At 48.9% G+C, this 27,678-nt stretch overlaps 1 protein-coding gene across 1 annotated transcript in view; it reads right to left on the reverse strand.

Annotated features, from left to right (window-relative positions):
* The window catches only part of LOC309822327 (huntingtin), a gene marked incomplete at its 5' end in the record, with an annotated part of 99,874 nt that overhangs the window by 24,514 nt on the left and 47,682 nt on the right, over positions 1-27,678 (reverse strand). Inside the window, 8 exons of the mRNA XM_082654040.1 lie at positions 697-773; positions 1,065-1,241; positions 1,371-1,550; positions 4,061-4,202; positions 10,232-10,436; positions 23,576-23,718; positions 24,800-25,035; positions 25,316-25,438. Coding sequence (XP_082510166.1) covers positions 697-773; positions 1,065-1,241; positions 1,371-1,550; positions 4,061-4,202; positions 10,232-10,436; positions 23,576-23,718; positions 24,800-25,035; positions 25,316-25,438 — 1,283 coding nt within the window. The remainder of the gene's footprint in view (positions 1-696; positions 774-1,064; positions 1,242-1,370; positions 1,551-4,060; positions 4,203-10,231; positions 10,437-23,575; positions 23,719-24,799; positions 25,036-25,315; positions 25,439-27,678) is intronic.

The following is a 27,678-nucleotide window of genomic DNA, read 5'->3' on the forward strand; positions in this document are numbered from 1 at the left end:
CAAATTACAACGTAAGTCACCCAGCATACTGACGAGTCACCTAAAGCCTCGTACTGCCCAAGTCCTACCCCTTCTCGGTTAAAGAAACCGGCAACAGCTACTCTTAAGACTGAAGTCAGTACAGTAACCAGATTCCCTCTCACAAACGTTTTCCCTGCTGTGGAGGAGAGAAGATAAAGGCTTCTCTTCATTTATCTTGCAGTCACGGAAATACACTCATGTAAGACATCAGGATTTCTGGCAAAGGCCTCAAAAAGACTTTGCAAACAAGATTAGGTGATAAACAGCCACAGAGAGACAAAATGTTGACAAGATGTAGAAACAATTCTCGCCGAGAACTAGGTAACGTCTCTCAGCTCTGCCAGGTCTTATTTAGCAATTAGATCACAGGCTTTGATTTTTGCTAAGACAGAGCTGATCGATGACTCATCGCAGATGGTGAGTGGAGGCCACAGGAACACCCGCCACCCTCACACAGCCACGGCGCATTATCGCGGCAGAGCTGACACTGCCAGCTGGTCCTCACTGTGTACACGTTGAGATCCAACTGTGTTAATTTCGGAAGGCTCTCTCTCAAGGCCCTTCTGCAGTGAACCCACCAATACAGCACGCCAGCCTCTCATCCTGCGAGTCTGTGCCCTCGCAAACCCTAGTCTTCACACTCAGAAAGCAAGGAGCACCGGGCCCCGGCGTTACCTCTGCGCTAACCCGCTGCTCTGCAGGTGCTCCTGGATCCTGCTTAGCTCTTCCGCCGGCAGCTGGGCCGTGCTGTTCTAAAGCAGACAAGAACACGTCAGTGGGGTTGCAACGCACAAGAGTCAAAGTCACCTGTGCTCATTTGCAGACGATAAAGGGGCGTGTCCGGCTCTGGTGGCAAAGGCGGACTAGAAGAAGTACAGGAAGCACCCATATCGGACACACAAGGAAGGACCAGCTCATCCGTGTTGCACGCTCCCCTCGGTGGCCACGTGAAGACTATCCCCGTGGGGGAGGAGCCAGCCAAGTGTTCCGCCTGCCCTGCCAGGTTTTCAGTAAAAAACAACATCCGTGTTTTCTCCCAGTACCTGTAAATTTGCAGCCAGAAGCATCTCCACCCGGCGACAAGCAAGGGTGTCGACCATGTGAGCCAGCACACGGAACGGAGTACACAAAAGCTTGTCCACGTACAGCGTCAGCACGGCGCCCGACTGGCTCAGGTGGATCCCTTCCAGGCACTGGAGGGTTTTCTTCAGCGTGGTGGGCTGCGGTTTGAGAGAAGGAGAGAAATAAGCGCAGAGGGTTTTGACCACTGGAAAGAGCAGCTTAAAAATGCCGACCCTCCATTTTCAAGGCAGAGAAAACTGGCGATAGCCGGCACCAGGGAGACTTACAGTTGAAAGATTTTCACAACGAGACTGAATTGCCTGGATGAAAAGGCCGCTGGCCGCGGAATTCCGATGGACAGCACTAATGAAGTCCTGCACAGGAGGCTCGTGGGACAGGCTGATCAGGTCCTGAATGTGGTTGACGATGAGCCACGTTAAGTGCTCTGAATCGTGCAGGTTCTGGCACTGAGGACAAGACAACGATGAAAGGCCATCTTCTAGTGGACGAGGCAAGAGCAGACACTAGCGCCACAGAAAAGGCCGGAAGTGGTAGGAAGGAGAAAACCAACTCCGAATTATAATCCTCACTGAAAGTATTGAGTGTTTGAGCACCATGACTGATGAGGTGACAACACACTTTAAAGAGCCGGCACCTGCAACTGTGCACCGCAGCCGAGCTGTCCAAAGTCAGGCCCCAGGGAGGTGCGCCCCAGCGGCACAGCTCAGGGACACAGGAGAAGAGCGTGGCCCAGGGCCGCGGGCGGTCTGGGGCACCTGAGAGCCCGGCGCCTCCCGAGGGCAGTGGGAACGGCGTGACCGGCCCCAGCTGAGACACGAGAGCGGGTGGTGCTCCCATCCAGGGCAAGCCCTGCCTCGCCCAGGCCTCAGTCCAGCCTCCTGACGGGAATTCTCCAGTTACCCTCGCTGCAGCTTTGTGACAGGTCAGTAGAAAAAAAGAATTTCCTGTAACTGTCAGTTTTGATAGATTTCCTGAATCCAAAATATGGATGGTTCCCATAGATCAAGTGGATCTTAAGGGAAGAAATTTCATGTAAGATTTATAAGGAAATGAGAAAAATACAGTTTTAAATTTTGGGTTGGCCAAAAAGTTTGTTCAGTTAATGAATACGTTGTTCAGTAAAGTTCTTGGTGGGCCTTCCCTGGTGGTCCAGCGGGGGGTGGTCCGTGCTCCCAATGCAGGGGGGCCTGGGTTCGATCCCTGGTCGGGGAACTAGATCCCACATGCTGCAACTAAGAGTTCGCAAGCCACAACTAAGAGCTCGTGTGCCACAACTAAAAGATTCTGCATGCCGCAACTGAGACCCGGTGCAGCCTAAATAAATAAACATTAAAAAAAAAAAAGTTCTTGGTGAAAATGAAACATGTTATTATTATTTGTTTTGTTTTGTTTTGTTTTGTTTTGTGGTACGCGGGCCTCTCACTGTTGTGGCCTCTCCCGTTGCGGAGCACAGGCTCCGGACGCGCAGGCCCAGCAGCCATGGCTCACGGGCCCAGCCGCTCCGCGGCATGCCGGACCCTCCCGGACCGGGGCACGAACCCGCGTCCCCTGCATCAGCAGGCGGACTCCCAACCACTGTGCCACCAGGGAAGCCCGGAAAATGTTATTTTTACTTAAAGCCGAACAAACTTTTTGGCCAACCCAATACATATGTTGCCTTTTCACTGTAATTCATGACCCTAGGCAGAAATTATAAAACGAGATAAATCTGTGGCATCTGGTTAATGCTTAATACTTTTACTGTGGGATAATTTGATAGTATTAACTTTTTAGTATTTTAGATAGTATTAAATATTTCTCTTAATTTTCTGTGAAAACAGCATTATATAACTATATCAAATTATTTCTCAAAAGTGGAACAAGTTAGAAAAACTATTTGAACATCAAGAATGTAAAGCAAGGGGCTTCCCTGGTGGTGCAGTGGTTAAGAATCCGCCTGCCAATGCAGGGAACACAGGTTCAAGCCCTGGCCTGGGAAGATCTCATATGCCGCAGAGCAACTAAGCCCATGAGCCACAACTACTGAGCCCGCGTGCCACAACTACTGAAGCCTGCGTGCCTAGAGCCCATGCTCCGCAACAAGAGAAGCCACCACAATGAGAAGCCTGCGCACCACAACGAAGAGTAGCTCCCGCTCACCGCAACTAGAGAAAACCCACGTGCAGCAATGAAGACCCAAAGCAGCCAAAAATAAATAAATTTACAAAAAAAAAAAGAATGTAAAACAAAACATGAATATTAACAAATTGCTATCATGGCAAAAAAGATCTCAACAAGCAGCTCAGGTGAAGGAGTCTACTCCTTTTCCGACGCGCTGCTGAGCGACAGCGGCCTTCATGGCACCATGTCTGCACCAAAGGAAGGCAGCACTTTCTATCAGCCTGGAAAAGGTATCAGATCCCAGTGAGAGTGGAACAACGAGTTCTCTCTGAGTAATACAATTACAGATGTTATTTTCTTCTGTTTACTTATTTGGTTTTTGTAACTTTTTTTGTATTAAACAAGAGATGTTAGTTTTATGGTCAAAAATTCCACAAAAGTTATTTTTTAAAAGAATGTCATTCAAATAGGAATCTAAAAATGCAGCAATTAACATTCTAATACCTTTTCCACAGATTAAAAAATTTTTTTAATCAGAACCTCACTCAGTCAAACTTGTAACTTCTTTTTATTATCATTGTTACTCCATGGCGTCCCTCAAAACAACAAAGGCGCCCAGCACTGCGATTGGTGAAGAGCAAGTGATTCCCCACTGAATCTTTTACAGACAAACTTAAACTCCCAGGGCTGGATGCCAAGCCTGATTTCCAATTATACTTGGGAGCAGGATTCAACTTTAATTTTAGTCTTTCATTCTGGTGGAGTGACGGACGGTGGAAGTCAGTCTGTAGAAGTATCATCCGCGCGAGGTGTTTTCCAGCCCCCAACCCGCCCCTCCTCGCAATTTCAAACTTACGACATAATCGCAGAAGAGAATGAGAGCTCCTCTTCGTACTATTTCTCTATTGCACATTCCCAGTTTGGAAGCCACATCAGAATCCTCGTCCTCTCCAGACTTCTGGGGACTAAGTGACTTCGTGCTGGACAGACTGCGTCTTCTAGAAGGAGCAACAGAAGCTCTGACAGTGTTTCTGTGATGACAGCCGGCTTATTTTCAAAACACTGAAGATGACTGTCGTTTAGTACCAGTTCTAAAGCAGACAGTTACTTTAAATACTGCCACATCAGAATGATGTGTAAGATCTGCTCTTAGTGATCTGTTTCTGAGTTATGATAAAGCACATATGGAAAGCTAAAATAAACAGAGGATCTAACAGGCAGAAAATTTAAATGCTTGACTGAAAGGCAAAATCCACCACAAAGCTGCACATTCAATCAGCGCTCTTATCTCACTGGCCGTGTCTGATGGCAGAGCTATTGCTTTTGAAATCTCTGGTTTTAGCTTGCTACGAAAGCCGTCGAGTGACAGAAGAAAACCTCTGCATTTCCATACTTTACTCTTCAATTACCAACGAAAAGTTACAACCCTAAGCATGCCCACAGCGTCTATGCTATTATGGAAACCCTGTTTAAAAGCATTTCTGCAGAATTAATTCCCCACTAGTGAAGGTTATTTCACTTCATCTTTACTTCTTCTCATCTTGTCTTTTTTCTTTCTAAGGAGATGAGAATTACAAACTTTGGGACTCTCAGTACTGGCCACAACTCTTAAGACACAGTAGTTGCCATGCTCACAAACAGCCCTCTGACTTGAGGGTAAGACAATCCCCTCACCTCAGCGGCCAAGAGCCTACAAGTCTCTGCTAAGGCTTAGTGGAGACGAAGATGACACCAGGACTAGAATATTCTGAAATGTGTCAACTCTTCCTGTTAACGCCTCAGGATTTAGAAGAGAATTGTTTAAAAACTTCTATCACGACAGAACATGGATCAGTGGTTACCGAGGGAGGGGCAGGGGGAGGGGGCGGCTGCACTGGGACAGGAGGGAATTCTCTGAAGCGATGATACTGGTCTAACTCTTGATTGTGGTGGTGGTGACCTGACTATATTGGGTACAAAACAGTACATTCTACTGTACTGTAAGTTATATGTCAATTAAAAACTAACAAAAAACCTTTCCTTTCTCAGTCAGCCCTCCTGCCAGCCCCAACATGACTTACATTCAAGCTGCAATTCTGTGTTTGCAATAGTATAGCTATAGGGGAAAAAGCCTCTGAAAGATAAGGGGAGAATTTGCAGTTCAAATATTAGCAGTGGACACAAAGAAGGTCCAATGTCAACCCAAATTTAGTCCCAGTTTGTAGGAGGGCAAGCGCCCAAGACCTCAGGACAGACACTGCCAGCTACTGATAGCAAATGAACTTCCCAAATAAAAGATGACTGCGTATGCAGGACCCTAACCGTCCACCAAAAGGTAGGACAGGTAGAAAGCAAATCATAAGACTATGATGATCTAATCCCCAAAATAAGAAGCAGACAAAAACAGACCCCACTGTGGCAACCATGGGTACTTCCAGGAAGTGTGGCCTGGGAGCCCGTGCTCAACTGAGAGCCAGCGCTGAGCTGCATACAGAACCTCTGTAACAATTGATAGAGCAGTTCTATATCTGCTGAGTACACAGATAGAAAATAATGACTTGTACTTTGTATTCCAAACTTCTAGTAATTCATTTTTATTATCTTTTGGAAATAGACACACTCATCATCAAAACCAGACAAGGACACCACAAAAAAAGAAAATCACAAGGCAATATCCTTGATGAACATAGATGCAAAAATCCTCAACAAGTTATTAGCAAACTGAATTCAACAGTACATTAAAAGGATTATATACCATGATAAGTAGGATTTATTCCACGGATGCAAGGATAGTTCAGCATCCATAAGTCAATCGATAAAATACATCATGTTAACAAAATGAAGAATAAAAAATATATGATCATCTCAATGGATGCAGAAGCATTTGACAAATGTCAACATCTATTTATGATAAAAACTCTCAATAAAATGGGTACAGAGAGAACGTACCTAAACATAATAAGGGCCATATATGACAAGCCCACAGCTAACATCATACTCAATGGTGAAGGGCTAAAAGCTCTTCCTTTAAGATCAGGAACAAGACAAGGATCCCTACTCTCGCCACTTTTATTCAACATAGTATTGGAAGTTCTAGCCAAAGCAATTAGGCAAGAAAAAGAAATAAAAGGCATTCAAGTCAGAAAGAAGAATTTTCATTACTTACAGATGACATGATACTGTACATAGAAAACCCTAAGGAGTCCACTAAAAACCTGCTAGAAGTAATCAATGAATTCAGTAAAATTGCAGGATACAAAATCAATATACAGAAATCTATTGTATTTCTATACACAAATAACAAACTATCAGAAAGAGAAATTAAGGAAATAATCCCATTTACAATTGCATCAAAATAATAAAATACCTAATAATAAATTTAACCAAGGAGGTGAAAGAACTATACACTGAAAGACACTGATGAAAGAAGCTAAAGAAGACAAAAATAAATGGAAAGATATTCCATGCTCATGGATTAGAAGAATTAATATTGTTAAAATGTTCATACCACACAAAGCAATCTACAGATTCAATGCAATCCCCATCCAAATTCCAATGGCATTTTTCACAGAACTTGAACAAAAAATTCTAAAATTTGCATGGAACCACAAAAGACTCCGAACAGCCAAAAGCAATCTTGAGAAAGAAGAACAAAACTGAAGGTATCACGCTCCCTGACTTCAAACTACACTACAAAGCCACAGTAATCAAAGCAGTACGGTGTTGACATAAAACCAGACACACAGATCAATGGAACAGAAAATAGAGAGCCTAGAAATAAACCCACACTTATATGACACTTTCAGCTATAATAGGTGAAAATAATCGAGTTGGGGGACCATGCATGCACACATGTCTGTTAACGTGTGATAGTGGGCAAGTTATTCAACTTCTCTGGGAAAAGAAGTTTCCTTGTCTATAATATACATGCATTTCGAGAGATTTTAATAACTTATCATAGTGGAAAGCCCACAGAACAATATCTGGCACTTAATGCTATATAAGTGCTAGTGATCTATATATAAAAGGTCTTTACCAATACATTATTATTATTTCTGTTATCAGGGTAATTAAATCACTAACTCATGTTAGTGCTGGGGACACTAAGAGGGCCCTTGTGGGAATTATGATCTAGAGGGAGAGATATTAACCAAATTATCACACAAATAAATGTCAAATTACAGTCTCAACACATGCCACAAAAAAGAGGCAAAGGTTGGGGTAAGAGCAGACAGTGAGACTTCACCAATCAAAGAGAAGTCAGGAAGGCTTCCCTGAGGAAATAATGACTGAGCTGAGAACCCAGAATCAGTGAGCTTCCCATATCTGCTAATATATGGAGAGAAATCATATTGAATCATTGAACTATAAAAAGCTGGCAAAAAATAAATCAATATCATAAAGCCAATGTCTGTCCCTTAGATCCCATCTGCTCTTGCCAACTCTAGGATAACGCTCTCTTTTGTAAGGGGTCACCCATGCCATTCGTTCTCTCATCTAGAAACTCTCTCATGTCCTCATTTCCCATGTCTCTGTTTCCCTCCAGAGCGAAACTCCTCCTAACCGTGTGTAGAGCTGCTCTCTAAATGTCCCTCTTTCGTCATTTTTTTTCCTTAACTCTTATTTTGAAAACTTTCAAGCTGATATAAAAGCTCAAAGAATAATTCAGGGCTTCCCTGGTGGCGCAGTGGTTAAGAATCTGCCTGCCAATGCAGGGGACACAGGTTCGAGCCCTGGTCCAGGAAGATCCCACATGCCGCAGAGCAACTAAGCCCGTGCGCCACAACTACTGAGCCTGCACTCTAGAGCCCGCGAGCCACAACCACTGAAGCCCGCGAGCCACCACTACTGAAGCCCACACGCCTAGAGCCCGAGCTCCACAACAAGAGAAGCCACCACAATGAGAAGCTCGCGCACCGCAACGAAGAGTAGCCCCCGCTCGCCGCAACTAGAGAAAGCTGCGCACAGCAACAAAGACCCAACGCAGCCGAAAAAATAATAATAAATAAATTTATATAAAAAAAAGAATAATTTAATTAACAGCGGCATACTCTTCACCTAGATTCAACTACTAGCAAGTCACCACCTTTGCGCTCAGGCACGCACGCCACACACATGCACGTGCTCCACACATACACACACACCTTACACACACTCGACACTCATGCACACTGTACACACACGCAATCTGGGGGGCTGCACCATTTGAGAGTAATCTGCAGGTCAAGAGACCGCACCCCTAAATACCTCAGCAAGTGTGTCCCCTAAGTACTACTCATAACCAAAAGCAACAAGTTATGTAGAGCTCACATTCAAATGCAGCTTGTTGACCCAATAATGTCCTTTCTAGTGGTTTCAGTCCCCAGATCCAGAATGTAATCAAGGATCATAAAACTGTACCTATTTGTCACGCACTCTTACATCTTTTCATCCAAGCCAACAGTTCTGTATCTTCCATGACACTGACTGACACTTTAGGAGAGCCCACAGGATTCTTCTGTGGAAGGCCCTCCATTCATCAGACTGGGGTCTGCCTCCCATTTCCTCTTGAACCCACTCCAGGTGGGCCTCTGCCCTCACCACCCACCGTATGTGCAAAGGCAGAGGAAGAGGAGGAGGAGAAGGAGAGTGGGGCAGAAGCTAAGAAACACTGGCTGAGGATCCATTTGGGCGGTGGATACCTTCTCACTTACCGTCCACCCACCCAACATCTGTTAGTATTATCAGCTAACTCAAGTCCTGCCCTTGGTATCCAGGGAGGCTACTGGGGAGGCTGCAATAACACAAGAGCCCAGGACCCTAATTCCTACGGTGCCCAGCCATCCGGTCCGACAGTGGGCTGGAGCACAGGCTTGGTCCTTGGAACAGCCCCCTGGGTGCTCTGAGGCAAAATCCTCAAGGACCCAGGGCCTCACTGCTCAGAGCGTACTCCATGGATCAGAGCACTGGTACCCCCAGGAGTCTGGCGGAAATGCAGAGTCCCAGGCACCATCAGCCATCTGCTGAATCAGAATCTGATTTGAACAAGCTCCCCAGTTGATTTATACGCACAGTGAAGAAGCTCTGAAGTAGAAGACACCGATTTTCTGTTTCCGACTCTTACAATACTTTAGTCATCACGACAGGCTTAAACTGTTCTCTAAGCATGTCGAATGTTTTCACTGCTCTGTCCTCCCCAACTAACTGTAAGCACCTGGAGGGCAGGAAGCAGCGATTATTTTTCCTTTGCATGTCCCACAACATACAGCACAGGGTAGAGGTGTAATACTGCTGCTCACGTTGGCTTTTCCAGTGAGAGGACTGGACCAGCCAACGCGGGACCCACGGCCTCACTTGGCTGTCTTTCCATGCTGAGCAGAGAGGAGCTGACCTCAACCCTGCAGCCCCTGCAGTCTCCTATTTCCATAGCTTTCTCTCCTCGCCATCGGCTCTTGAGTCTTCCAGAAACACCGCACTGAGGACTCAGCTGCGGGGTGGGGGGGTGTGGGGGGGCCGAAATCAAATCTTTTCTTTCCACATATGTACAAATGGCTGAGCAAGAGGGTGCCTAGAAACAGAGACTCAGACCTGACAACTTTTTGCAAAAACAGGGCCACCCACAATCAGATACTTAACAAGTCTTCTTGAATGATAAAAAAAATAAGGTATTTCCAAGTAGTTTTGAAAGGCTGCTAAATAATTTCTTCATTATCTAAGAATAACCAGAACCACATTTAACTTATAATGAAGTTAAGCCATTGCAACATGTCTGGCTCTGGAACCAATTTAAGGATGAGAACCCAGCAGGAGGGACACAGCATGACAAAAACGGCCGTAAGATGGAACAGTGTCAAAGAACTTGTCAAAGAAATCACATGTGAAAAGCAGCGGCTATTCTGAATGCCTGTAGTCGGACCACGTTTCCCCTCCAATAGAGTGTCCGTGAAAGAAAGACTAACATGCGGCAGAATCTTTACAAAGCCTCGTGAAAAGGGAGCCAGAGCTCAGGCTGCTCCGAGCCCCGGCACACGAGCCCGGGCTGGCCTCCCGGGGAGCAGAGCGCGCGTACCTGGGGGTCTGCTGCACCTCTGCCCACCAGCGGTAGTCGGTGTGGCTGACGAGCAGCAGGATCTGACACCAGAGCAGCACGAGGGCCGGGTGGGTGGGGACCATGGAGCGCACCCAGGCGTTCAAGCTCTCCAGGCCGTAGAAGCTGCCATCCGCGCCGTCCGTCAAGAGTCTCGAGGCAGCTGCAGTGATTCTCCGGAATGTCCCTAGAAACAAGCCAAAATAAACCCGATTACGGGGAGACACACCATGGTCCAACGCTTCGCAACCACGAGAAGCTTTTACACAAAGAAGATACACACAGGGCTCTCTGCTACATGGACACGTTCACAGCCTCTGGCACTTAGAAAATTCCAGCCTGACATTCTGCTTCCTCAGTGGAGCAGCCAAGGAAGCCGGCGCCCCCACCGTCCCGTCCTCCCCACTGAGTGACCAGCTCTCCAGGGGCTCCGAGCCGGGAGCCTCAGTGGTGCTGACCGTGGACACAGCTCCACCGAGAAGGCAGCAGCCACCATGCAGCCCATCAGGTCACGGCACCCAGGACAGCCCAAGCCACGGCCGCGCGGGTGGGAACGGCAGGTCCCTGAGAGCCGAGGGCCAGGGGGCCTCTGCACCCAGCACGGGGTGACCACCCGGGGCAAGGTGGCCGCGCAGGCAGGCGCCCACACTCAGACCCGCACGTCAGCAGCAGATCCAGCCAGGCTCTGCCCCGGTTTCCCACAGCATCCTCCTTAAGGCCGGGAAGACTCTCCCCTAGGAGAGAGTGAATTCATGACTTCATTCTATCCCACTTCTGGACCGACACGAAGCCAGCTCCACACGCCTGTCTCTCCACCCCGCCCTGGATGCACCTAGACTGGCCCTCACCCCAGGGACACGGGGACACGTGCATGCCGTGAAGTGCAGCCTGGGACGCAGCAGGACTGGACATGACAGAAGGTGCCAGGGGCTCCCTGTCCCCCCAGCTGAGGACTCCTGGCATCACTTCTGGCGAGTCAAAAGCTTGTTTCTGCTCTAAATTTCAACACATGCCAACACAAAAGGGCCCTAAGACAGGCAGAAACAAACAGACCACAGACTTCTCACTCCTCATGACTGCTTACACCCACGCCCCGAGACAAGGGGAGAGCTGACAAAAGCTCACCAAACAGAAACATCGACAAGGAGCTTTCCAGTGCTCGCCTCCTCTCTGGCCGCACTGGCTGGGTTCTCTCCGGTTGCTGCCGTGTCAGCATCGCCCACCTCAGGCCCACCCAGCCCTGGCCTGCTCCCTCTCGTGCCTCCGTCACTGCGTGGGCTCCCTGTGGGTCATGGACACGAGGGAAGAGCCAGGTGCTGTCCCAAAGGAACCCTGGAGCCAGACCAAGGCACGCGGGGAATGGCAGACCACGGATGTGGGGTTTTACTGAACAGGGAGCAGGAAACCATGGTCAGAGCTGAGATCCAGGTGACGGAGTGTCGAGGTGGGCTTTGAAATCAGACTGTGGCTCTGCCATGCCTGCTCGGTGACCCTGGCCGTACGTCCGCTGTGGCCTTAGTTTCCTCGCTTGTAAAATGGAATTCAGAGCACCAGCCGCTCACAGGGCTGCAGTAAGGATCAAATCATAAAACCCAAGTGAAGGGCTCAGTACAGCGCTGGACAGAGCCAACGACCAGCAAGCGGCTGCTGCTGCCGGAAGGACGTCAGGGAAGTGCCCGGCCTTGGGGGGCAGCGTCCCGACGGCAGGAGGAAGCCGCCGGCGGGACAGGACAGGAAGCTAGGGGCCCACCAGGGGGGGGCGACAATGACGCTGGGGTCTGAGCGTCTCTAATGACAAATGACGAACAAGTCAACAAGAAGAGGAAGCTGGAGCAGAGCAGCTGTACCAGGTGACAAGTCCAGCCTTAAGTGTAAGTCTGAGGTGCTGGCAGGACAGCAAGCACGTGTCTAGAGGGAGGATGGAAATGAGAGACCAAGGCAGCCATGACGATGGAGTGACAGGACCTAAGGAGGCAGTTACCAGTCATCTCTGCAGCAATAACCGAGGCAGGTCATGAAGGAGGCGGTCCCATGGATGGGGAGGAGGAGGGAGGGAGACAGAGGGCGGGAGGGGAGAGCAGAGAGAGACCAACAACACTCAATGGATGAAAGACAGTCCCTTCAACAAATGGTGCTGGGAAAACTGGGTCTTCACATGCAAAAGAATGAAACTAGACCCCTAGCTTATTACACCACTCACAAAAATTAACTCTAAATGGATTAAGAACTTTAATGTAGGACCTGAAACCATAAAGAAGAAAACATAGGTATTAAGCTCCCTGACGTTGGTCTTGGCAATAATTTTTTGGATATGACACCAAAAGCAAAGGCAACAAAAACAAAAAAAAATAAGTGGGATTACATGAAACTAAAAAGCTTCTGCAGAGCAAAGGAAACCATCAACAAAATGAAAAGGCAACCTACAGAATGGGACAAAACTTTGCAACCCATACATCTGATAAGGGGTTAATTTCCAAAATATATAAGGAACACATAAATTAATAACAAAAATAAATCCAATTAAAAAGTGGGCAAAGTGGGATTTCCCTGGCGGTCCAGTGGTTAAGACTTCGCCTTCCAATGCAGCGGGTGTGGGTTCAATCCCTGGTCAGGGAGCTAAGATCCCACATGCTTCATGGCCAAAAAACCAGAACATAAAACAGAAGCAATACTGCAACAAATTCAATAGAGACTTTAAAAATGGTCCCCAGAGGACCAGTGTGGTGGGGCAGGGGGACGGGGGAGCTTGCAGGGCAGGGGACCAGGCCTGGGAGCCCAGCAGGCTCTCGGGGCCCGAGTGGGCGGGGCGAACGCCCTCCACTCCTTCTGCTGCTCCTCAGGTTCTGGAGTGCCCTCCCGTCTGCCTCCTTCCTACGCCCCCAAGGCCAGCGCAGCCCGACGGGATGGGAACTCTGAGGGCGTAGGACCCCGCCCGAGAGCTGGGCAGACTTCTCCGGCCAACTGGGCGGGGGAAACGCTGGGCGCACTCCCCCCACCCCCCGATCCGAGCCCCCAAGGGTCCCTCCAGGTGTGGGAACCCCTCGCCCCTCTCAGCCACCCCTCAGGGGTGCCGGTCCTGTCCGGCCTCTACTTCTCTTCTCCCCTCAGTGCCCCCACGTCCTACCGGTTCGCTTGGGGGTTCCTCCCATCTCCTTGGGGCTTGAGGTCCCCCACCAGCATCCAGCAGGTGTCCTAGTTGTGGGGAGACGCAAACTCCGCGTCTTCTCACACCACCATCTTGACTCCGCCCTCGCGAGAAGCTCGGGACCTTATTTTTAGTAATTTCCCAACAGTACATAACCTGCTTACTGTGCCTCCTGTTCACTATGTCTCTCCCCCTAGAAGCAGTGGCAGCCGGGCCTGGAGAGGAGACCATGTACACCTCAGCTTCCAGGGGCCTGCCCGCTGGGGTCCCCGCTCAGGACCCCGAACCCAAGGAGGCGCTGGGTCTGGGCCGTCATCGGAGCTGCTTGAGATGGTGCTGCGCCACGTGCCCCAACACATGCTGCTCGGACGCCGCCGTCAGGGGTGCCGGCACTGGCACGACCTGGTGGACTGCCAGGCCCTGTGGCTGAGAATCCTGGCCCGACGCCACGCCACCCTGTCACCCATCCTCCACACCTACCTGCCCCCGCCAACGACCCCAGGCCCTGTGTCCTGGGCCGCTTCTGCAAGAGCACACCCATAGGACGCAACCTCCTCCCAAACCCCAATGGCGAAGGCCTCCTGAAATGGACGGTGCCGACTGGAGGAGACGCCTGGGGGGCAGAGGAAAACTGGGAGGTCACTCCCAGGCCCTGTATACAGACCAGCTTCCTGTCTTCCTACAGGTGGTGTCAAAAGAAGCAGGTGTCGGACCTGGAAGAGGAGGCTCTGTGGCCGGAACTCCTGGACAGTGGAAAGACTGAGATTTTTGTCTCTGACTGGTGGACAGACCAACAGTACACTGACAGTTTATATGGGCTAACTGTCCAACCTCTAGATGCCAACCAGGCCGTCCTGCATCATTACTCTCCTTTGCCTTTTCCCATCCAGCAGTGTAGAAAGAGTTTCTCCTTTGAGGCTAGCCATGTGTTCTCCAACCTTAAGAAGGTTGTCCGCTTTGTGTCTTCTGAACACTTGGTTCAGGACATTGATTTCTGGTCTGAGCAGTGTGGAGTCTATCTGTCCCACTCCAGTGTGATTGTGCAGGTCCATCTGCCCTAGTCAAGGGCTGTCCTTGCAAAACTACGGGACCGTGCCTTCCAGGAGCTGGGCCCATTGGCAGGGTCATCTCAGTAATCAAGGGCTTGTAGCTCCCAGGCATCCTGGGATCTCATGAATCCAGTCAAAGTTCTACTGGGCCCTGTCTTCAGGTTCTGGAAGCTACTAGGAGAAAGTTCCTCCACCAAATACACTGGCTGCTGCTGCTCTCAGGCAGCCCCTTCTACTGAGTGGAGACACAGGGGTGAGCACAGGGAAATGCTGGACCGGGAGAGGGCTCCTCCCCCCCAACGACAGGCCCCTCTGGTTCAGCCCCGGTGCCCTCTGCCCTTGCTTCCTCATGTTTCTGCATCAGAGGCTTTATTGATCCCGTGCAGGAAGCTCTCGCCTCTCATCTGAACAAGAACCTCATCCCTGTGGCTGAGAAAATTCCACCCCCTAACTTTCTGTGGTTTCAAGACTGGGACCAGGACTCAGAGCTGAAAGCTAAACTAGCTCAAAAAATGTCTGGACACAGAGTGTTCTGCCCACACTGTGAACAACGAAATGGTCCCCTGAGCCCAACCCTACCCTGAATTGTATGGTGTATAAAATTATTTTGTTATTTTGAAATTCTTTTTTAAACATGGAGAGAATAAGTGAGCACTATATCTGCCAAAAAAAAAAAAAAAAAAACATGGTCCACAGCAAGAAAAAGGTCTTCAAAAAAATTTTAAAAAGTGGGCAAAGGATTCGAATAGACATTTTTCCAAAGAAGATATTCACATGGCCAAGAGGTACATGAAAAGGTGCTCAACATCCTTAATCATCAGGAAACTGCAGGTCAAGACCACAGTGACATATCACTTCACACCTGTTAAAATGGCTATCATCAAAAAGACAAGAAATAACAGGTATTGGTGAGGCTGCGGGAAAAAAAGGGAACCCTTGTGCACTATGATAGGAATGTAAATTGGTGCAGACACTGTGGAAAACAGTACAGACATTCCTTAAAAAATTAAAAATAGAACTACCAGAGGAGGAGTCAAGGTAGAACTGTGGGAAGACGCGGAGTCAGCCTCTCACCACAACTAGGGCGCTTGCCGGCCGCTGGTGGGGGACTCTGACCCCCAAGGAGGCAGGAGGAACCCCAGAGTAAACCAGTAGGATGTAGGGGGACCAAGGGGGGAGGAGAAGTGGAGGCCAGACAAGATCAGCACCCCTGAGGCTGGGGAAATCAAGAGAGGCAGGTGGGAGGGACTCTCCAGGAAGAGCCGGAGAAGAGTGGAGGGCGAACGCCTGGTCCACTCGGGCCAGGGAGCCTGCTGAGCTTCCAAGCTGCTCCCCCAGCCCCCAAAGCCCCATCCAGGTCTCATGGGTCCTGGGGGCATAGGAGGGAGGCCAGGGAGATCAGGAGTGGCAGGCGGGAGGGGCCCTCCGGGAGGAGCAGGAAAGGAGCAGTGGGCAATTGCCCTCCCCACAGGGGCCGGGGGAGCCTGCTGAGCTCCCAGGCCAGTCTCCTGCCCCCCAAAGCCCCCTCCAGGTCACGTGGGTCCTTGGGGGCATAGGAAGGAAGCCGAGGGGAGAACAGGAGAGGCAGGCCCGGGACCAGATGGCTTCACAGGCGAATTCTATCAAACATTTAGAGGAGACCTAACACGAATCCTTCTCAAACTCTTCCAAAAAACTGCAGAGGGAGAAACACTCCCAAATTCATTCTACGAAGGCACCATCACCCTGATACCAAAACCAGAAAAAGATATCACAAAAAAAGAAAATTATAGACCAATATCACTGATGAACACAGATGCAAAAATCCTCAACAAAATACTAGCAAAATCCAACAGCACATTAAAAGTATCATACACCATGATCAAGTGGGATTTATCCCAGGGATGCAAGGATTTTTCAGTACACGCAAATCAATGTGATACACCATATTAACAAATTAAGGAATAAAAACCATATGATCATGTCAATAGATGCAGAAAAAGCTTTTGACAAAATTCAACACCCGTTTATGATAACAACTCTCCAGAAAATGGGCATAGAGGGAACCTACCTCAACATAATAAAGGCCATATACGACAAACCCATAGCAAGCATCATACTCAATGGTGAAAAACGGAAAACATTTCCTCTAAGATCAGGAACAAGACTCTTGCCACTCTTATTCAACATAGTTTTGGAAGTCCTAGCCACAGCAATCAGAGAAGAAAAAGAAATAAAAGGAATACAAATTGGAAAAGAAGAAGTAAAACTATTTGCCGATGACATGATACTACACATAGAAAATGCTAAAGATGCCACCAGAAAACTACTAGAACTAATCAATGAATTTGGTAAGGTTTCAGGATACAAAATTAATGCACAGAAATCTCTGGCATTCCTATACACCAACAATGAAAAATCAGAAAGAGAAATTAAGGAAACACTCCCATTTACCATTGCAACAAAAAGAATAAAATACCTAGGAATAAACCTGCCTAAGGAGGCGAAAGACTTGTACTCAGAAAACTATAAAACACTGATGCAATCCCTATCAAACTACCAAACTACAGAATTAGAACAAAAAATCTTACAATTCGTATGGAAACACAAAAGACCCCAAATAGCCAAAGCAGTCCTGAGAAAGAAAAACAGAGTTGGAGGACTCAGACTCCCTGACTTCAACCTGTACCACAAAGCTACAGTAATCAAGACAGTATGGTACTGGCACAAAAACAGATCAATGGTACAGGACAGAATGCCCAGAGATAAACCCACATATATATCGGCATCTAATTTATGACAAAGGAGGCAAGAACATACAATGGAGAAAAGACAGCCTCTTCAATAAGTGGTGCTGGGAAAACAGGACAGCTACATGTAGGAGAATGACATTAGAACACTCCCTAACACCATATGCAAAAATAAACTCAAAATGGATTAAAGACCTAAACGTAAGGCCAGACACTATAAAACTCTTAGAGGAAAACATAGGCAGAACAGTCTATGACATAAATCACAGCAAGATTCTTTTTGACCCGCCTTCTAGAGTAACAGAAATAAAAACAAAAATAAACAAATGGGACTTAATTAAACTTAAATGCTTTTGCACAGCAAAGGAAACCATAAACAAGACAAAAAGACAACCCTCAGAATGGGAGAAAATATTTGCAAATGAAACAACAGACAAGGGATTAATCTCCAAAATATACAAACAGCTCATGGAGCTCAATATCAAAAAAACAATCCAGTTAAAAAACAGGTGGAAGACCTAAATAGACAATTCACCAAGGAAGACATACAGATGGTCAAGAGGCACATGAAAAGATGCTCAACATCACTAATTATTAGAGAAGTGCAAATCAAAACTACAATGAGGTAGCACCTCACGTCGGTCAGAACGGCCATTATCAAAAAAACTAGAAACAATAAATGCTGGACAGGGTGTGGTGAAAAGGGAACCCTCCTACACTGTTGGTGGGAATGTAAATTGATACAACCACTATGGAAAGCAGTATGGAGATTCCTTAAAAAACTAAAAATAGAACTACCATATGACCCAGCAATCCCACTACTAGGCATATACCCTGAGAAAACCATAATTCAAAAAGTGACATGTACCACAATGTTCACTGCAGCACTATTGACAATAGCCAGGACATGGAAGCAACCTAAGTGTCCACTGACAGATGAATGGATAATGAAGATGTGGTACATATATTTACAATGGAATATTACTCAGTCATAAAAAGAAATGGAGTTATTTGTAGTGATGTGGATAGACCTAGAGTCTGTCATGAAGAGTAAAGTAAGTCAGAAAGAGAAAAACAAATACCGTATGCTAACAGATATATACAGATTCTAAAAAAAAAAAAAAAAAAAAAAATGGTACTGATGAACCTAGTTGCAGGGCTGGAATGAAGAGGCAGACATAGAGAATGGACTTGATGACATGGGGTAGGAGGGCAAAGCTGGGGCGAAGTGAGAGTATCATTGACATATATACACTACCGAATGTAAAATAGTTGGCTGGTGGGAAGCAGCAGCATAGCACAGGGAGATCAGCTCGGTGCTTTGCGATGACCTAGAGGGGTGGGATAGGGAGGGTGGGAGGGAGACGCAGGAGGGAGGGTATATGGGGACGTGTATGCATATGGCTGATTCGCTTTGTTGTGCAACAGAAACTAACATGGTATTGTGAAGCAATTATACTCCAATAAAGATCTATTTAAAAAAATACAACTACCATATGATCCAGCAATCCCACTTATGGGTGTATACCTGAAAGAAACAAAATTACTAACTCAAAAAGATACCTGCGGGACTTCTCCGGTGGCGTAGTGGTTAAGATCTGCCTGCCAACACAGGGGACACCAGTTCGATCCCTGGTCTGGGAAGATCCCACATGCTGCGGAACAACTAAGCCGGTGCACCACAACTACTGAGCCTATGCTCTAGAGCCCGTGAGCCACAACTACTGAGCCCATGTGCCACAACTACTGAAGCCTGTGCTCCACAAGAAAAGCCACCGCAATGAGAAGTCCGTGCACTGCAACGAAGAGTAGCCCCCGTTCACCACAACTAGAGAAAGCCCGCGTGCAGCAACGAAGACCCAACGCAGCCATAAATAAATAAATAAATAAATGTGTTCCTTAAAAAGAAAAAAAAAGATACCTGCACTCCCATGTTCACTGCAGCATTAATCACAGGAGCCAAGACACGGAAACAAACCAAGTGCCTTTTGAAGCATGAGTGGATAAAGAACGTGTGACACACACACACACACACACACACACACACACACACACACACACAGGAATATTATTTAGCCATAAAAAGGGAAGAAAATCCCGTCATTTGCAACAGCATGGATGGACCTTGAGGGCATTGTGCTAAGTGAAATAAGTCAGAGAAAGATGAATACTGTTTGATCTCACTTATATGTGGAATCTAAAAAAACCAAACTCATAGATACAGAGGTCAGACTGACAGCTGCCAGAGGTGGGGGGGGGGAAATGGGTGAAGGTGCTCAAAAGGTACAACCTTTCAGTTACAAGTGTGGAATTAACCACAGAAACCTCAGCTCAAGTTGGACTTGGAAGAGGCCTGTAGGGAAGCTCTCACGCCTACTGAAGAAGGTGTCTCCTTCCTGCTGCAGAGTAAGGGACGCCAAGTAGGCGCACATCTCCTCGTCTTTGGGGTGATTGACAATGCGCAAGAACACATGCAATTAAGAGGTTGGAAAGAGAAGACTGAAGGAGAAGTCGAGGGACGAGGGAGTTTCAGCGAGCTGAAGTCTGTCCATGGAACTGGGCTGCAGGGTCCGGGAAGATGAGGACCTGGGAAAGCCCACAGGCGGCCTTTGCAGAGGCATTTCTGGTAATGAGATCAAGAGGCAAACCGCTGAGGATGGAGATAAAGAGGGAAAGCAGAGCGCTAGAAGCAACAACAATAAACTCCTGAAACATTTCTTTTGAAAAACTGTGTAGTAAACAAGAAGAGGAGGACAATTCAGGAAGCCGCAGAGCAAAGAAAGGGTTTGTTCTGCCTCGTAGGCTGGATCAGCAGCACAGCTCTAGGTGAGAAGGAAAGACAGACTTCTATGTCTCGCCGCATGGAGTGTGCAGCAAAGAGAGCGTGAGTGAACGAAGGAGACGCTCAAGACACAAACTGGAAGAACTGATCATGGGAAGAGCAAACACAAGAGGGGACGGGGACCAGGATGGGGGACGAGATGTCAGACGGAGGAACTGGACGGACACTGGTGCTGGCCTGGGGCTAGACTCTCGCGGGGGAACTGGCACTGCTGATGGTGTGCGCTGTACGAGGACTGGCCCAGGCTCTAGACACCTCCCCCAACCACCCCACCACCTGGGAGCTCACGCATTACAAGCCCCGTGACTCAGTTACTTCAGCTAGAGCACGGATATCACGGTGTGTGCCGGGCCCACAGCAAGTGCTCTGCAAACATCAGCTGCTACACTTACCATCACCAACCCAAGAAGCAGCACGACATAATGGGCAAGAAAAAATTCTTGGGTTTTCGCTCTTGGTTTTATCATATGACCGTTCAGAACCTGAATTCTCTCATCAGTAGAAATGGGGAACTATCTTATAGAGTTGTTCTAAGGGTTGATGGAGATAATCATGTAAAGGGTACCACACACCCCTAAGAGAACACCGTCAGCAGCCCCATCCTGGCCCAAGCACGAATCTGAATCAGTGCCCATTTTATCACTGCAGGAAGACCATTTTCTCTTCCTTCTAGTAATCCTACTTTGACCCACACATAAAACACTGGGAAGAGAGCTCTGCCTGCGAGGAAGGAAGGGAGAGGGTCAGGAATGGCTCCACCGCCCACTGCTGCCCTCGGCTGGGCGAGCACTGGACGGCAGTGGGGAGGGCACACGGTGGGGGCTGGCAGAGGTGCGGGGGGGACTGGAAAACACGGTGAGGAATTAGGAAGCCTTACTGCGGCCACAGGCCGGAGGACTCAACCCAGCCCTGCCTGCAACAAAGCAATGGACACTGTCAGCCTCCTGCCACGGCTCCACCTTCTGCTTCTATCTGGCCTGCCTCAGTGGAGAGGACGAGGTGTTAGTTACCCAGAACCTATAAAATGGAGACTAGGTAACTTTCTTGGCTCTTCTGTTTATGCTGGATTGAATGTGAAATAGGCAAATGACTTAGGGATTCATAAACCACCACCCCCGCCAACAACAGAAAATGAGAGGTCAAGGCCATTACTCAGACTAGTTCCTGTTCTAAGAAATAATACCTGAAATGGGCAAATTCAAAGATCTCGATTTTCAACGGAGGGGTGAAATTACTGTCATTGTTTAAGCAATGTATAAATAAAAATTACCAACTTGAGATGCTAAAGACACCTTATTTATATAAAAAACAAGATGGTTTATTTTATCTCAAAAGCAACCAAACACAGTAATTCTGCTTGCCTGGTGCCTTTAAAAGAAATGGCATCAAAATACACGAGGAGATAGAAACAGACATTTGTACACACCCATACACCCCTTATTTACAAATACTGGACCAACTGAACAATGCCCAAAGACACGAGTGGCAAAACCCACGTGCCCCGATACCCAGCCCGGGCTCCGGAGCAGAGCGCGGCCTTCTCAATATTCCACTCCATGCATGGCTGTTCAAATTTAACCAAAATTAGACTGAATAAAAGCTCCGCAGTCACAACACCACACTTCCAGTGCCCATCAGCCACGTGTGGCCAGAAGCAACTGGATTAGTGCAGACACAGAACATCTGCGCACTGCAGGAAGCTGGACTTGACAGCACTGCAACAAACCATAAAAGTATTTCCCCTGATTTCTGAGAAAAGGAAGAGGAAGTTAGAGTGACGGGTGAGTGAACAGCACGGAAATCCACTGGAACGCCATGGAAATCCACTTAGATGCGCCTAGGGCCGCAGAATGCACCGCTCTTATCCAAAGAAGGTAGAAAGCCGTCCTTCGATGTGAACTGGTACCCTTCTGGTGTCAGATCCAAACCAACCGATGGCCAAACATTAAAATGGCCCATATACTAAAAACAACTTATTCTTCACATGGCTTAATTATTTTCTCAACTTTAGACTTATCGCAGTGGGTGGAACATAAATCAAAAGATCCTCAAAAAGAAAATTATTTCAATGGTAAGTAAACAAGGTGGCTGGAAGCTGTAAACCATCGTCAAAATTCAATTCTGGCCACACTCTTGTGCCGAGGGCGACCGAAGGTACGTGAAGCACCCATGCAGGGGTGTCCTTCTCCATCGCTCCCAGGCCGCGTGAGCCCAGGTCCCTGCCCGCCCCCTCAGCCCCTCCGAGCCCTCACCCCTCTCAGCAGGAACACTCTCTCCGAAGGGCCAGCTCCTTCTCCTTCAGGCCTTAGCTCAGCAGCCCCTAGGAGAACCTGCCCCTACTGCCCACCCCTGTGCTGGCTGTCACTGTGCTTTTGTTTCCTTCTCAGGAGATAGCAAGACTTGTGGTGACATATCTGTGTATTGTCTGCCCCACGAGACTGAGCACCACAGAGGCAGGAATCACGTCAGCTGTACTGACCACCGCACACCCAGGGCCCAGCACAGTGGCGGCGGACTCAGTGCATCTTTGCTGAATGAATAAAGGTTGACGGCGGTAACTATCTTCTGCTCTAGTGGTATGTATGCGGGTATGTGTGTGTTTTAATTTGTATTGAAGTAATATACACATGTGATTTTTAAATCCCACAACAGATGGGCCTTCTGCCTTGACAAGTGCCTGCCCCACCCCTCTTAAGGCGACCATTTGCTATCGTTCTGTTCTCAGTTGTGGTGTTACCTCCAAACTTGCCTTGGTATGCTTTCATCACCTGCAGTGGACCGTCAGTTATTCTGTCTGCTCCCCTTCCCTTACTACTGGAAAGTAACCCTTTCTCCCAAAGGAATGCTGTCCAGCCTCTCACCCAGCCCAGGCTGGCCAGAGCACCCAGGGCTCACGAGTCCCTCACAGGACTCCCGCAGGGGCTGAGACCAGAGGCCATCCTTCCTGCCGCGGGGAAGGAGCCCCACAGAAAACAAAGGCAACACAGTAAAAGAGCTGAGACGTGGAAATACACGATGCGGCAACAGAATTAAACACACCAGAGGCAGTCACACCCGAAGAGAGCACCTACCCCCGCACTTCCAGGACTCAAACCACTTCCAGGTTTGCTTCATACTTGGACCATGACTTCCTTGCTGTTTGCTTTTCCTAGAGATTAGAATTGCCTTTCATTTTTTCTTGCTGAGAAAAGGATATGCCTGTACCCTATAACTAGCAAGACATTCCTTTCGAAAACACTCATTCCTGTTGAAACACACTGACTGTCCTAAGGTTGCTTCCTATGCTTGCTACATGGCTGGGATCTTGTGACCTCTCTCTTGCGTGCACTGTTTTTTTTAATCCACAATCATACGTAAAGGTAACAAAAACATCTTGTCTTTCCAAATCTTTAAAACAGGAGGAAACACCCAGGTTTACTGTTTTCATCAGCACAACGTCTTCAAAGGCACACTGAGCAGGGCAGAGCTCGCACTGGGCAGCACCTCCTTACACCCTGAGAGTGTGCAGGGCAGGGCAGGGGATATACAGATGCTCTAATAAGACTAGTGGGATGCACCTACCAGACTTGAAGATGTGGATCAGACACATGAGCAGCGTGCCTAGCTCTTGGCAGTAGAAAGTATGCTGCTGTTCACTCATTTCCACTCTTAGCTGTTTCGTAACAATGTCCTCTAAAAGGATGCCAACCAGTTGTAGCAGAAACCTTCAAAGAAAGGGAGAAGGGTGACAGTGACGTAGGGGCCTATTGCGGAGCACTTCTGGGAGGGAGGCACACACGTAAGAGTAATATACACAGTAGATATGGGTAGGGCAGTAGGGTAAAAATGCAAGTCAAGTGAAGTGTTCAATGCCAGCCCTCTGGATTAAGTCACTTTACCCCTCTGTGTATTACTTTCCTCACTAATGAGATGGCAGGAATCATACCACCTTTAAAGGACTGTCAGGAGGGTAAAATGACCTGCAGTGTTTCTTCAAAGCTTTATAAAGTAGGGAGATAACCCACCACAGGAATTTAACGCATCCTCCACTTTAGCCCCTGCTTACATGTAACAGCAGGAGCCACAGGCTGCCTTGCCGAACCTGCGGACAAATGGGTGTCATGCAGTTTCACTGGATTTATCTCCACAAACACAATGGCGCCCCAGGCCCTGATGACCAACCAAGGGCAGCTACGTGGACATTACGGTGGACCCGGCAGGAAGGAGCACGTTCTCGGGAACTGTGCTTCCTGGACACGCTCTACGAGGTATAAGTCAGCGTGCACCCCGAATCCAGCAAAGGTGGATACACAGTCGTCTACACAACAAGCCTTTTCAGTGCCTGAGTTGTGATCGCCACCCTCAAGGAGCTTCCCAAGAACTGATAAGGGCAGATGTGATTTGATGCCGCAAGGACACCCAGGGGAGCACCGTATGAGCGTTCCACCCTGGGGGAGGGGGATTTTACTACTGACAGTGTGGAGGGTGGCCAGCACCCGGCGGGAATAAACGTAAGACTGACTTTTAGTGGGTTTTCCTAGGTTTTCCAATTCTCTGCAGGCAGCCACGCCCTTACCGCCTGCACCCACCCACTACCACCGTGCAGTCTTAACGAGGGTCTGATTCGGGATGTGACAGAGCCTGCAGACAGGCACGAGGGCCACAGGTGAGGCAGGCTGGGCAGAGGAAACACACCGACACGGACTCCTTAACCCGCCTCGCGGAGCTGAAGCGAGACTCAGGGACCCCAAACACCACACGGCGGCCTGAGGACACGCACGCGGAAGGCTCCCACATAGAGCGTACCTGGAAAATGTTTCTTCTGGCAAATCCTTCGTTTGTCTCCCTTCACTGTGTTCTTCCAGTACTGAATTACTGCCCCCATCTCTTAACCTATTAATTATTGGACAGCAGAGTAAATACGGAGAGAAGGAAAGCTCCTGAATGCGGGAAAGCACAATGTCTTCAGTTGACTGGGAAATCAGAACCCTCAGAATGGCTAGGATCCCGGCTATCCACAGCTGAGCAGTGCTCACAGATGCCTAGAGGAAGGAAGACAAGTATGTTATAGCTAAAGGAAAAAGACGGTTAAGTTCTTCCTGATTGCCAAGTTCATTTATGAAAATCACCCTGAGTTTACAATTCCACCAATAAATCTGTCTCATTGGTTCTCAAAGTGTGGTCCCAGACAGGCAGCATCAGTACCATCCGGGAACCTGCTTAAAATGCAAATACTAAGGCTCCACCCTGGCCCCAGCAGAAACCCCCGGGTGCCCCACACAGTGGTGAAGCCAAGATGCCATCAGGAGGCGGGATACTCACCAGGGTATCTGGGGTGACGAACATACTCCGTAGAAGCATGTCCACGGGACGGAGGGAGGAAGGGGCCAAAATCTCAAATAACGTATTTAACACTCCAAGTGCTTCGTGAGAATCAATGTGCATCTGTTGCAATGAAACGTCACAGACATTTTCCCGTGAGCCAATGAAATGCCGACTTTCACACCTCACGTCGGTTGTCTCAAGGTCAAATAGCCTTGACCATGCACCATTCCCACCCCCGCACTTAAACGCATTTTAACTTCAGTAGTGAACCAAGTAAACGTTTTTTAGAACAACACTGTAACACAGCTGTATTTTTTCCACGATGGAAATCTCTGCATTTAGATCTTTATTAAATAAACCACAGATGCTTTCTGTAAAAAATTCAAATATGTAGACGTATGAAAATTATCAACTGAAACCACACCGCCCTGACCCAGTCACCATCAGCACTTCAGGAACCAGCCTCTCTCGCATCTCTTTACACACAAGTAATGTACCTAAATGGGTATCATACATACTGTATCTTTTTTCTTTCTTTACTGGCACCCCATCCCTACCCCACTACGTAGTAACAAATGTTAGCAAATTAGTGTATTTCTCGTTAACTTTCTCCACATTCCTATACATGTAGAGAGATTTTTGTTTAAGTTGTTTTGAAAAATCATGTTATAAATGTCTCTGCTTTTTTCCATTAAAAATATAATGGAGAACTCCCAAGGCAACAGGTTTTAAAACCTAACATTTTTTAAATTTTGTTGGCCTCTCCGTGCAGCATGCAGGATCTTAGTTCCCCACCCAGGGATCGAACCCGGCCCCCCCCCCCCCAGCAATGGAAGGGCAGAGTCTTAACCACTGGACCGGCAGGGAGATCCTCCTAACATTATTTTTAAAGGTTGCAAAATATTCCAAATTAAGTCTCTACCACAGTACACTCAACCACTCCCCTACTGATGACTGTCGTCACTACTAACGAGTGTGTATACACACAGTAACATCTCCGCAGAGGGCGATTTTCTCAAGGTGCAGGTCTGAGCCCTGCTTGGCGTGGAGCCGCCCCTCTGCGGTGGGAAGATGAGTCTCTTGCCGGGGCCCACCCGCCGGCAAGGCCCTCTGGCCATGACCTGTCGGCTACGCGGCCACGGAGCCCTGGGTCTGGTGGTGCTCAGGGACGCCACGACGGCACGGCCGCCTGTCCTGCAGAGGCAGTGCCCCTCTGCTCTTGCCCTCAGGGTGGACACTGGCCCTCGTGCCCCCCAGCTTGGCCGGCTGCCGCCACGTCTCTCCCTCTCTCCTCCTGCCCTCTCACCAGCGCACGCCGGCTGGGCTTCTGTTCCCTCCGCTCCACCAAAGCCGCTCCCCAGGGACCTGCGTGTGGCCAAGTGCGGGTCAGTTCCCAGGGCCCGTCTGCTTGGCCCGGCAGCAGCTCCCAGCGATCAGTCCCTTCTCCGGGAAACACCTTTTCTCCTCGGTTGTAAGAATACCACGCCACCTGCTCCTGCCCGTCTTGTCCATGGGCCTCCTCGCCTCCCGGGGCTTGGCCTTCTCCCACTGCCCAGCTACCCTGGGCCCCGCAGCGACCTCGTCCACCCTCAGGCCTGCCCTCCAGCTCGCACCCCAAAGGCCTCCTCCAGCCTCCCTGGCGCCAACCAGTGTCCCAACCAAACACATCCAAACCAGGCTCTGACCTCGTCCCGAAACCCGCTCCTTCCACGGTCTGCCCAAAGCCATTACGCTACAGCCACCTGCCCGCCCCTCCTCTCACATCCCTCACCCCACCTAAGCCGTCAGCAAAGCTCACTGGTTCTGCGTCTGAGCTAAGTCCAGCAGACGCCCCTTCTCACCCCTTCGCTCCCACTCCCGGTCCATACAGGCCCTGAGCCATGAGTGGCTCTCCCTACACCCCCGCCCGCCTGTTCCACTCTCAAGTTCACCCTGACCCCCTTCGTACCAAGCTCTCCGAGGGTTCCCCCAAGTCCTCCACCCAGAGAGCTCTTCCCCAGGCATCTGCTCAGCTCATCCCTCACCTCCTTCAAGTCCCCGTGGATGTCACCCCCAGCCGACACACCTCCCCTCCCTCCAGCACTCTCATCTGACATTTTATACACATAACTAGCTTACTCCCCTCTGCTGTCTGTCTCCCCACCCCGTTCCAACTAAACGCTCACTCTGAGAGCGCCCGCTTCCCTAGCCAGGCCGACCCAGATGAACAGGCATCTGCTGACTGTACCCAAAGTGCTTCAGACCCAGAGCTCTGCCAGCAGCTGGGACGGATTCCTGGAGGGACCGTCTTCAGCGCGTCCCTGCTGCCCGGCTCCCAGGGTGGTGTAGCACCCAGAGCACAGCGTCCTGCCCTCGACGCC

This window comes from Grampus griseus (genome assembly GCF_964374135.1).
Source record: "Grampus griseus genome assembly, chromosome: 4".
In the NCBI taxonomy this organism is placed as follows: Eukaryota; Metazoa; Chordata; class Mammalia; order Artiodactyla; family Delphinidae; genus Grampus; species Grampus griseus.